The sequence below is a fragment of the Leptinotarsa decemlineata genome, unplaced genomic scaffold, assembly GCF_025532065.1.
Source record: "Leptinotarsa decemlineata unplaced genomic scaffold, Ldec_3_MD MMD2_tig00000133_RagTag_RagTag, whole genome shotgun sequence".
In the NCBI taxonomy this organism is placed as follows: Eukaryota; Metazoa; Arthropoda; class Insecta; order Coleoptera; family Chrysomelidae; genus Leptinotarsa; species Leptinotarsa decemlineata.
This window is the reverse complement of record NW_027412542.1, coordinates 2,043,488-2,056,735: the sequence shown is the minus strand read 5'-3', so window position 1 is coordinate 2,056,735 and position 13,248 is coordinate 2,043,488. Positions and strand designations below refer to the sequence as shown.

The following is a 13,248-nucleotide window of genomic DNA, read 5'->3' as shown; positions in this document are numbered from 1 at the left end:
AGGACCAGGCAAAACCAGCCTTCGTCGACTTCATCGAATCCCGAGCGCACAATTTTCAAGCTGACGGCACTATTCGACTTGTGTTTCGATGGTAAAAATGCACTGTTTCAAGTGGCGCTTATTTTGATTATTATTTGAGTATTTACTGACATTTTACAGTGCAAAATAGACTCATTAAAACGGGCACAACTTTTGAAACAAACTAATTTTATGATTATTCGTTTCAATAAATTTTTTCCTTCTCGTTAACATCTTTAAAAAAAAAATTCAAACAGTTCAAAGAGATTTCGGTGTGTTTTTGCAATGATTCGAGAAACAGAAACATAATTAAAAATCACTACAGTTCATGATAATTTCTATGTAGAGAATACATATATTTTTGAAAGAATGGTGATTGGAATATTTTTCATAATCAGTTAGCCTTGAGAAGACTCTCATAACGGTGTTTCTGTCAAAAGTTGAGCAAACATATTATAGAAATCGTATCTCAATTACTAATTCAGGTGTGATGATATACTATCACCAACCACTTGAAATTTTCTTGACATGATATAAAATCTTTGGAGCACTATTTAATTTAATTAAAAATGGCCTTTCCCAAGTTATTGGTTGTCGTTTCTGCTCTCCTACTTATCCAGGTGAGATTTTTTGAACTACATATTTTGCCAACTGTATGTAATATGATTAGTACGATAGATCAAAAGCTTGTTTTTTTTTATCGATCACAATTACACCATGATGTCTGGACAAGTCACAAAATACACATATATTACATATATAAATTGTGAATTATAAATTATTTACAACGTAAAATTACAACATAATTACTAACACATGACATATGAAACAAAATTTAAAAGTGAAACATAAACATATTAAGGTTCATATAGATTATTAACAAATCTGTAAGTCATATTTATAAATAAGAGTTAGGAGTATTATGTAATAATTTGAAACAAATTCAACCAAAAGAATGAAAAAATAACAGGAATTGTAATTCAAATTAACTTAGGACAATTCGAAATCATTTACTTCGTAGTAGGCTTTCCTCAACAGAATACTCTTTAGTTTATTTTTGAATATTTCTAGTTCTGTATTTTTCAATTCAATAGTTAATTTATTAAACAGTCTCATTCCTAGATAATTGCGACTAGTACTTGCTAATTTATGTTGTGGAATCAGCAGGTTGTCTCTATTTCTTGTATTAAAATTATCACTAAGTGTCTGATAGTTGCTGATATTTTCTTTTATGAATACCAAGTTAGTATATATGACTGATGAAGGTAACGTCAAAATACCTAGCTGTACAAACCACGGCTTACCACTTTCCAATGTGTTTAAACCTACAATTGCTCTAATTGCTCTTTTTTGGAGTAAAAAAATAGGCTGTAAGTAAATTGAGTGTCCACAATTTAATAATCCATATGTCATAACATTATGAAATAGTGAATGGTATGTCATGATAGCCGCTTCCCTATCTAAATTGATTTTAACTTGTCTAATAGCATGAATGGCCTTAGATAACCTACTCAAAAGATTGTCTGTGTGAGTTTTCCACGACAAGTTGCTGTCCAAGTGAATTCCTAAAAACTTTAAGGACTGAGCATCATTTTCTTGGTTTAAGAATATCATAGAAGCTCTTTTCGCTTTATTAATTTGTAATTTATTTGCGTTGAACCAATCATTAGCTGACTTCTTCTACCAATGTACCTATTTGACGAAACGGTTTTGAAATTTTCATTACCATTATATATTTTTGGGAATATTAGTTATTGAAGAATATTACTGGAGTTTTTTCCCAACACCAAATCGTTATTTTTACACCTAGACACGTGTTTCGATCACCAAGTGATCATCTTCAAGAGGAAGATAAAACAGTTTTATCTTCTTCTTGAAGATGATCACTTGGTGATCGAAACACGTGTCGAGGTGTAAAAATAACGATTTGGTGTTGGGGAAAAACTCCAGTAATATTCATGACTACACCAAAGGTTCCAAACAGTACATCATAAATATTAGTTATTAGCAAATACATATAAAGATATCCATTGATACTATCTGACATTGGTTTGTAATATAGAAAGATAGTGAAGCTGTTATGTTGAAATGGAATAGTATATATAATAAAGACCAGTTTTTCACGAATACCTTCTGACCCTTTAGAATCATCATGTATCATCAGTCCAAAATTGAAACTGATAATTGAAAATGTAAAATGGTTGAATTCTTGATCAAGAAAATAGAAAAAACAAAAATTCATGAGCGATCTGCTATAAGATTGCTCATATCGTTTACCTAAATGCTCAATAGGAATCGTGAATAATGCCGCAAATAACGGAGTATGCTACTGAGAAACAATACGACAAGTTCATCAAATGAAGAGCGAAGGGTAACGGATACATATTGGGTTTGCTTGCCTAAAGCCTTGTTTTCCTAGCGACGCTTTTTTTCGCGTCGCGTGCAACGTGTTACGCTCAGCTTAATACGTCTCCTACTCCTCCATAGATATTCAATAGGACTGTTTTCCTAAAGAGCGCAACACGTTCCACGTCAACGTGATGTACGGTTTTGTCCGTCTCGGAACGTTTATTTTGTTGTGTGTAGTGTTTGTGATTTGACTGAAACTTACGAAAATGAATGTTCATGATGCGTAACAACTTCCAACCGATAATAACCGAATCGCCATAACTCATTTGCATTTTGCAAAGAATTGATAAATCGGACTGGAACTTGAAGTTTGTTCTGAATTATATCGTTTGTTTGAAATTCGAAACTCGTGTTTCACGAAATTTTCGTAATATGTAATATATTTACATATCACGAATATTACATACTTTGTACGTTCTACAATGGAATTGTGTTAGAATTGGGATAATTTGGATCGTATCTGGACATCGGTGAAATATATCCCATGGATAGGCAGACATCATCTGACGTGGGATTCAGTGATCCAGATTTTTCTGCAGGTCTATAAGATCCTGTGGAGACTCATGAGATTCTTTCCAGGAATTCCTGGGGGAAAAATGTATAATGAAATTTGGAAAGTATGGGTTACCTGGGTGTTTATTTACAGGATGTTTCCTAACTACGGTACGAACCTTCAGAGGGTGATTTGTTAGGTCGATTTAAGAAAATAATATTTTATTGACATATGTCCGGAGTTGCTTCGTTTCTGAGATACACAGCGTTGAAGTCTAAAAAAACGGTATTTATAAAATATCATTAATATCCTTACATGCTATTTGAAGTAATGAGGCGCCTATTTAACCCTAACTAGATTGAAATTATCAGGTGCTGTGGATTCTCAGTGGGCACAAATATCAGGAAAAAGTATGCCACTCACTGACTTTGATGTAGTTTTTTATTGATTTTTTTTAATCAACTGAAAGTACAACTTTTTCATCGCTTCTTCACATCTAGTTTCGTTTTCGAGAAAAAAAATAGGCCTCTTTGCATATCATGAACAGCTGCTTTGTAGACCAGCTGAAAGTGATAGTGTTGTCAAATCAGTGAAAGTCGGAGTTTTCAATCAGCAGTGATTCCATCACGAATAATTTTACTAACGCTGAAATAGCTGTCATGCGCTTTATTTATGGACTAGCAAATGGGGATGCAGAAGAAACAGAATTCACCAGGAAATATATCTTAACAGAGTAATTTCGTGTGCTGAAATATTGAGAACTCTACATGCAAGATTATGTGAAACTGGGAGTCTTATTAAAAATGCAGGTGGTTGAAGACCAGAAATTGTAACAACGCCTGAACTAGAAGGTACACCTACTTGATGCGATAGAAGAAGATCCTTTGGATAGTACCATGAAGATTGCATTGCAGATGGAAGTCAGCCCAAAAACCATATGGACAGTTCTGAAAAGAAACCTACGATACCCATATAACATACAAGCTCTACTGACTCGAGATTTTCACTCAAGACTAATGTATTGCAGGTGGTTGATTTATACGATGGCACACAATAATAGTTTACCAATTATTTACCATCATTCTACTTTCATAATGACCATTTTTGTGCCCACGTTATTAGAAAAAGTCATTTTGAGCAAAAAGTTTCGCTGAACGTTTGGGTAGGAACGATTGGCACAATTTTTCTACCAGCAAGATTAACAGGTAAATCCTACACGAACTTTTTGCGCGATCATGCACGACGGGGCTCCAGTTCATTTTAGTATTCTTGCTCGTCAGCATATCGACATCACCTACCCCAATCGCTGTGCAGAACCTCAAAATTGACCAGCTCGTAGTCATGATATGAATCGTTAAGATTTCTATTTATGGGGTCTCCTGAAAACTCTTGTTTATGAAACTCCTGTACTAGATGTGAATGACTTAAGCAATCGAATAATTGACAATTGCAATATCAAAAAAATACTCCAGGTATTCATGAACGTGTCAGACAATCAACGACTAGTCGTGTACTTTTGCAGAAGGTAGACATTTTGCTCATTCACTTTGATATCGAAATTGTTTATCATTCACCTTTGGTTTGCATTTTATGTTGTTCATGGATAGTTTTTACAAGTGATACACAATACACAAAAAGTCCGTGCCGTTCTCTTTTTCTCAATATTGTTGGCTGTGGTGCCACTGAGATGCCACTGAGCCTAATAATTTCAATTTGTTTCGGACTAAATACGCCCCTTTATACTTCAAATAACTGTAGCAAATTCCAACTGAATCGGTGTAAGGATATTTATGATATTTTATTTAACTTCAATCTCAGAAACGAAGTAACTCCGGATATTTATTCATAGGAACTTCGTACTGTATTGTGGAAACACCCTGTATTTTTCATCTTTTTTTCATATGTTTCGATGACAATGTCTCACTGACTCAGATATATTACCCAAATATAGCTTTAAGTAGAAATACATTTAAACTTGGGTATCAGAAATAAATGGACAAAATTCATATTTTCATCCATTAGGAATATATGTTTTGAATCATAAATAATCTTTTGAGTATTCAAAATCTTTTTCAAGAGATGCAAATTTTTGAAAATGAATATTTGATGTTCATTTCTCTAGTAATACCCTATTCTGTTATTTCCTCTGAACATTCCATCAGTATCTTTAAGAGGTCCTTGCTACCACATTGGCAAGTAGAGATATTTGCCTAGTCATTATCAATATATCAGTTCTTCTTTTCTTAGGTGATGCAACACAATCGTTGACTTATATGATTTTCAGGCTCAAGCTCAGCCACGTATGGAGGATAATGATCCTCTCATAACGCTCATCCTGAAGCTCGTTAAAGTTACTGAAACGGTCATTGATGGAATTCTTGAAGAAACGCGCAACATAGCGAAAGAAGCTTCCGAAAATACTGAGGAATTGCGATTGAAAACCCTTGAAGTAGTGAGGAAAGCAGTAGATACGATTTGGAGTATCATCGATGGAGAATTAGCAAGGATTAAAGCTAGTAAGTGAATCTATTGAAAACAATTCCTTCTTACCAGAACAAAATAGCTATCCTATCCTATCATTTTATCATCATGAGAGATGGCAGTTTTAGTAATCTCCTAATGAAGCTAACTCGATTAGCGAATCGAGCGTAAAAAACTATTTTTTTTCTGGTGTTGGAAGAGTTTTTTCAATAGATGAGTAATCTTTGTTCTCCATTTGCCCAGTAGCAATCTTTTCCATTTCAAAAATATTTCGCACCCTGTCAGCTCTTGATGACAACATGAGTCTAATAGCAGTAATGAGAAATGGAAGCTATAATCAGTCTGCACATAAAACATAGTATTGCACAAGGTTTGAGAAATATGGGCTATTTTATAACACAATATTAACGATGATTTCAATCAATCCAACCGATTTCCTGGAGTCTTTGAAGTCCACTAGATACTCGTTAGGACAACAAGAGGATTGTTCCGAATTCTTGGGGTTCTTGTTGAATACTCTTCGTGAGCAAAACAATAGCAAAATCAATACTCCTGACCGCTCTGGATTGAATGATTCCATACAGTCCATCTCGTCTTGTGTTTGTGAATCTCTTGCTGGAAAAATCATCACTTGTTTACTTTGTAGTAAATGTTTAAGAGGTAGCGAAAACTTATGTGATTTTATGGAACTTCATCTAGCGTTTCCTAATATGAGTAATAACCAGTCCGTGCAAAGGTTATTGTTAAATCATCTGAAAATGTAATTTTTAACAGGTAATAATGGACTGTATTGCCAAACATGCGCCAAACTAACTGACTGTTATAAGGAAACAAGTATAGCTGAGGCCCAGTCAATCTAATAATAACACTGATGATCTTCAAACAAGACTCAATCTCTGACGGAAGCAAGAAACTCTTTCAAAGGTTCGAAATAGATGAACATTTCAATCTAGCAGACCACTATTATGATATTCATACGGTCATTGTTCACTGTGGTTCTGGCGTTGAATTTGGTCATTATTACGCCTTGATCAAAGACGAAACGGACTGGTTTAAGTTTGACGATAGTCATGTCACGAAGTGTTCTGGCGATGTATTGAATCTATTGGAGCCTCTGAAGACACCCTACATTTTGTTTACTGAGAGAGGATATTGGCAGATCAAGATCTTCAGATGATGTGGTGCTGCAGGTTTTTCCACAAATGCGCCACTGGAATCAATGAAGTCGCCCCGGAGTGCCAATTAATTTTAATTATTTCTTATTGTTGTTTTCATTTTTATCGTTGTTTTAGCATAAACACGAAATAAAATTTTGAAATTTCTTGGAAAAAAATTTTATAGTAATAGTAATATTTTTATCTATTACATTAATTGCAGGAGGTGATGATTACATCAATAAGGCAATAGACTGCATCGACGGGAGCAAACCTGAAAGCAAACTCCTCATTCTCCAGTTGTATAATGAAACCACAAAATGTATTGCAATACAGGCAAAAGATGTATTGGAATTGTCAGTCAAACTCTTGAACACTTTAGAAGACGTCAAAAAGGATGCGTTCTTGATGGCGGACCAAGTGAAGGACTGCGGTGAACTTAAAACGAAAGAGATTGAATGTATAGTTTCAGTAAGTACTCAGAGATAAAACTGTATAACACTGGATCATCCACAACTGGCAGATTTTCCATGAATCAACTGTTTTCGTGAATGTTAACAAGTTCAATGTTTCGCCAGGGGGATTGAAAACTAAAACAATCGTCCCAAAATTCACATACAAAGATACATATCAAAGATCATTTCAGAATAGTTCAAAACTCAGTTGATTAATATTTTTGAAAATAACAGGTGTATCGATATTTTCTTTTCCCGTAGCAACAGTCACGGTAGAGGAAGTCGCATACAGATATGTTATGGAATTGGCAGGTTCTTGATGGGAGTCCTTGATTGAAGTAACACTTCATTCAGTCTCACTATTTTTCGGGTTTTAAAGGCCGTGGAATTTTGGCTAGCTTCTTCAGATGTTTATACATCCTTAGTTAATATCTCCGATGACTGGTTATTTCGGCTGTGTACCGCGTTTTTAGGTTGACTCCTCAGGTAGTTTAATGTGCTAAAACCTGTAACTGGCTTTTGTAAATTATGTTGAGGACACTAAACAGGAAGTCGCGATTTTCATGCAACAGAAAACCAGGTATTAGCAATTTACGAAACAAGTCCGAAAAACACTGTAGGCGAGTCTTGGAAGTCTGCGAGTCCAGAAAAACTGTTTTTGGACATGTTCCGTACACAATTTTTTCGGCAACCCTGTAGAATATCAAATCAATCCTTAATTATATTTCTTCGTAGAACAAAATTTCAAACATTTTGATTCTCAATTGTATCAAATATTGAAATTTGAACAGAAGAAAGGTGCTAACAGAAATATTCTGATTCTTGATTATATTAATTTTTATATGAATATTCAAGCAATTGGATTATATGGAAGGAATTCAGTATCTGTTATATATTTTCTGTGGTATATTTTAATGTTTTGGTTGTCAGAACAAGAAGGTGAAGTTGCCGTTTCGCATTGATTGTTTTCATTTGATAATTTTTGAATGGTTTTGGCAATTTCAATTTTGTCTATTATTGAATTGGTAGACGGCTTTATTGAACTGCGTTATTGCGTTTAGGTATGTGAGAAAGAGGATTGGGCCAAGTACTGTTTCCTGGGGTATACCCACATTGATTTGTAGGGGAGACCGGGGCTGGTTGGTACGCTTTTCAAATTGAAGCCACTCTAATTTTTTTATTGATAGATAGTGAGAAAATACATTTGATTTCCAGATTAGTGTTGTTTTGTTTATATAAATTTCAAATTACATAATATTTGGACCTATCCTGAATCCAGAATTTAATTTTTTCCTTAAGGGTGCAAGTGTACCAAGCAATTCCGTATTTGGGGATGGTTGGTACATACCTTGGGTTTGGTTGGTCAAGGAAAAAACTAAGAAAATGATTATTGTTTTTATTTTTTTATGTAAGAATCAGCTTGCAGAAAAAATCATATTACAAAATGAAACGGTACCTATCTGTTGAAAAAGTGAATAATCAAGTCAGAATCATCCGAATCACAATTATGACAAACGTAGAACAAACCCGCATCTGCGCATTTTTCATGTGCCCACAATTTGCATTGTGTGCACTGAATCCATTCCTCGTTAGGCAAACTATTTGACCAGGGTTCAACGGAAAGCAGGCAGAAGGTTTCTTCATCACTGCTTGAATCGTCTTTAATTTTCGAATTATTCGCATTTGTTTTTTTTTGTGTTTTTTTTTTAGTTTTCCCAAAGATCTGTTTTTTCATCGATCTCGTTTCATTTCCTTTTTTTTCCTTCTAATGCATCTTTAATAGGCATATCTGTCAAGAGTTCATATTTTCTTTTTGTGCTACCCCTTTGCACTTTCCTTTCTGCGGCTTTTGGAAACGGTTTCAAATTTTCGAGATCTGTAAAACTACATGTTGCTACCTTGTTAGATGACTGGAGACACTGAGAATTCTGGGGCGTGGGCGTCTTACTTTCTGCAATTCTGTTTGGCCCAGCTTGTTGCACGTCTTCGTTGGGATTAGTCTCTTGGTCTGGCAAGGGGTTGTCGACACGGTTTAAAGCCTCTTCGATGGGTGTAATTTGACCAAGTTCAGGTAGATTTGCTTCAACTCCCAATACTTCACCAGAATTTACGTTTTGCTCAATATCTTGCAAATCTTGTTCAGGATCTGGTCTATCTGTAACATAACCAGCCATAAATTCACTGTCCGGAAAAATATCTCTATTAAATGGATAAATTCCGGAAACTTGTTATCCAGCTGTAATGTTGTTTGGAGTTGCCGCTAATCGTAGTGCTGTACGAACAAAACTGGGTATGTCATAAATTGTCATCGTTGCACCCGGACAATTAATCATCCAAGAATCATTAGCACCACTGACATACTTCTTCAACGGTCCATAAACACTGCGATCCAGAGGTTGGAGCTTATAGCTACAGTGAGGCGGAAAGGACAACACTATTACGCCGTGATCTTTGCAGATGTTTAGTGCTTCGAGAGATACATGCAAATCGTGGTTGTCTATCAAAAGCAGGAGAGGGTTTTCTTTAGACGCCTTGGAGTATTGAATGAAATAATGGATATATTGTATGAAATGAACTTCTTTCATTCAGCCTGATAGATTGGCACTTCCATCGCTTCCAGGCGGGGCATCTCTGAGAAAATGGGGCTTAAAATGAACACGAGGAAATATGAAGAAAGGTGGCACAGTGTTTCCAGCAGCAGAAACAGCACACGCAAAAGTTACAAGCGTACTGCGTTCTGCCGAAGTAACTCTTCCCACTTGTTTGACACCACGTGTACCCACAATTCGGTCAGGTCTCTGAACTGTAGTAATCCCTGTTTCGTCCTTATTCCAGATGTCCACAGGACTAAAGTTATACCTTCTAAGAACAATTTCCAGATTGCTGAAAAATCTGTCTACATTTGTTTTATTGTAGCTCGTAGCTCTAGACAAACTGGTGGCTTCAGGTGTCCTTATAGCCAATCCAGCATTTCGATTTGAAAATGATGTAAACTAGTTGGGGTTAGCCATCTCATTTTTCTCCCAGCTATGGAACCGTCAGGTGCAAAGAAGTTGCATATAAATAAGCTAATCTTTTCACTTCTTTGGGCACAAGACCATAGTAAATATCGACAGATTTTTATGTAATCTGTGAGATTGGACTCTTGAAGCTCGGTAAAAATCTAAAACCAGAAATTTTACTAGAAACTAAATCACCAAGTATATTTTTTAAAAAACCTACCTGTCTATTTTTAAAGTCTCCAACAACTGTTGAAGGCATTTCTCTTTCTGATTGCAGTTCCTCTAGTGTAAACTTGAAGCAATGTCTTCTTAATGTGTTGAATGGAATTTTGAAGTCACTGGCAGCAGATCTTAGAGATTTCCCTTCCAATTTTATGGCTCTGACCGCCCTTAGCATGATATCCGGGGGTGTTTTGCCTCTTTCCGATTTTCTTTTAAACGTACGCATTCAAATGAAGGTTTCCTAAAAAAGCCAGCTATTTGTAAAACAAAAAAAACGTAAAGCTAGCCCCCGGGGTTAACAAAAAGTTAAAACATTATGAATCAAAGTTTTATATTTGGTAAGTATTGACAAAAGTGTAAATTTTTTAATATATATACTCTGTTGTTATCGAAAAAGCAATAAAACTGATATTACAAATATTTCAAACTCATAAATATTTACTTCGGGTGACAAAACCACGTGCACCAAGTAAAACTAAAAAAACGCCCACACATCAACGATAACTGTCTTCAACTGGCGCGTATTCAAACACCTTCCGATAGATGCGAGCAACGCTGGTGTTAACCGAACGGATTCCGAAATTTTACGAATGTACCAACCAACCTCTGTGCCCAATCAACACCGGTCTCCCCTGATGTTGCACTGAACTTGTTACAAATTTCAACAGTTTGTGTTCGAACCAGAAAACTGTACAAATCTTGGCAATGTTTAATGTCTAATAAAGCTCAGATCAGACCTTCTTGGAGTATTGTTCAAATGTATGTATATAGCTCTGCCTCTAAGCATACCCTAAAGCTTCTAGATTCCACCCAGAAAAGAGCCATCCGCCTGATTGGAGACGCGAACATCACTTGCAACCTTGATAGTCATAAACATCGAGGAAAGGTGGAAGATTTGTCTCTGTTTCATATATAGTTTCACGGGAGTTGTTCAAGTGACTTGGCACATTTGATTCCACTAAAAGTACAAATCAGAAATACGCAACGGATTCTGGCTGCTCATCATTTCGAGGTTCAACTGAAGTGCTTGTGTTTTGTCTTTGAAAACCAATCAGCATTAGTTCCAGAGCATAGCCTCTAATACCAAAATCAAACAATTTTTTGAGTGAGGAGGTTTCATGCAACACGGTATCGAAAGCTTTCACCAAGTCCATAAATACCTGAAGACATTTCAAAGACTTGTCCAAGGCCCCCACTGTTTGTTCCACGAAGTTGAGAACGGCACTTTCAGTATTTGATTTGTTTATAAACCCGAATTGTTGTCTTTTTTTGTATAATGTTTGCTGACAAAATCTATTATTCGATTCTTGACGAATTCTTGACCGAAATTGGATTAACTGAAAGAACAGCTCGTTGAGACCAATCTCGACCTAACTACACAGTAGCCTAAGTGAGTGATACCTACCAGAAAACAACTATTTTCCTGGCTAATACCACGAAAGGGCGTTGGATTATATCCAATAGATGTCAGTGCAGGATTCTCCACAGAAGTATTTTCTGCTTGCTGTTGGCGATACATCTGTGAAATCGATTTTCAATTATAGAAACGATCACACTTGCAGATTGGTTTCGGGCTATTTGGCGCCTTTCGTCAGTGAAAGATAATGGCCCCCATCAACCTGAAGTTTATGATATTCCATAATGTAAAATCATTCCTCTAAGGAGGCTGAAGCGAACAACAAACAACAAATAACAAATTTGTCATCGCTCCATCTGGTGAACAAGGTACTAACCAACCGCATATCCAAAATAAGCCCAATTCCTCGTATAAGGAAAGGAACTTTCACATATATTCAGTGGGCATACTTGAAGACTGACTATAAATCAAATTAACCAATTTCACATATCATTTTGACTTCCAGATTTGAAGACTGAGGTTACTCTACTTACTTTTCACTGGGACGGTATTCGTAACACTAATTTATCAAATGAATTAGTGGTTTCAATAGATATTCATGCAAATGTTTCATCAGTTTGCTAGCTGTTTCGTCAGGACCTGGTGCACTATAGTTTTTAAGCTTTGAACTTAGACATATTTCATTTTCTGTCACTGGTTCAAAAAATAGGAAAGATGTTTTCTTGATTTCAGTCATGAAGTTTTTGGGTTAGTCACATTTTTCAATTCGTTTTGCTATATTTACACCTACATTATGAAAAAATGTGTTGAACAAATGTTTTTTCATTATACGTCACGGTTTTACCATTTTTTCCAATGATTGGTGTGTTTTCTTCATTATATTCATTTGTATTCATGTTCTTCATGTGTTTAGTTACTTTACAAGTTTGTTTACAGTTATCATTCACCTCTTGTAATTCATTTTCATAATATTCAATTTTTATTCGTTTTATTGATGAATATAAATGAAGTTATTTAAAAAATTATTATTATTACAGGTCGCTGCAACTATTACGTACTACCTCGCATCTGCAGAGAGGTATTATAAGGAACAAATATATCAATTCGAAGAGGAATTTCACAAATTAGCTCATGATATTTATCCAACGTGCATCGTTCCTAATGCTGAGATTTACAGAGAAAAATCAATCAAACGTCTTCACAATCTTGTTGCTTGTATTAGGTCTTGAACTGAAATCAGTGAGACATTGTATCTTTATTATAATCTTTCCAAAGAGTGGATCTAGTTGGTCAGTGAAATTTTTGAATATATAGCATCTTGAATAAGAAATAGATTTATATACTCAATATCATATACATTTTTCAAAATGTGATAAGTACTTTTAATAAATTTATGAAACATATACCCACATATGAATATTGAATTACAAGCAAATACCTTTTATCAATTCAGATTGTACTCCAATTAAGATTACATTGTGATATTGCCAATTGTTTTTATACAAAACAAAAAGTTGAGGTCACCCATTTTGCTCGCTGATGAGATTCTTTTTTTGAACTACAAATTAGCTGTAATACATTTCAACAAAAATACGTTCATGAAATGGCGAAAATAACTATCCAGAAACTTGAAACAACATTATACGAGTATACGAGA

At 35.2% G+C, this 13,248-nt stretch overlaps 1 protein-coding gene across 1 annotated transcript; it reads left to right on the top strand.

Annotated features, from left to right (window-relative positions):
- Positions 1–482: 482 nt before the first annotated feature.
- On the top strand, positions 483–12,994 carry LOC111506886 (uncharacterized). Its single transcript, XM_074172535.1, has 4 exons — positions 483–638; positions 5,205–5,436; positions 6,779–7,026; positions 12,629–12,994. Exons 1-4 carry the CDS (start codon positions 588–590, stop codon positions 12,818–12,820), a joined length of 723 nt encoding a protein of 240 aa, XP_074028636.1. The 5' UTR covers positions 483–587; the 3' UTR covers positions 12,821–12,994.
- The last annotated feature ends 254 nt before the right edge of the window (positions 12,995–13,248 follow it).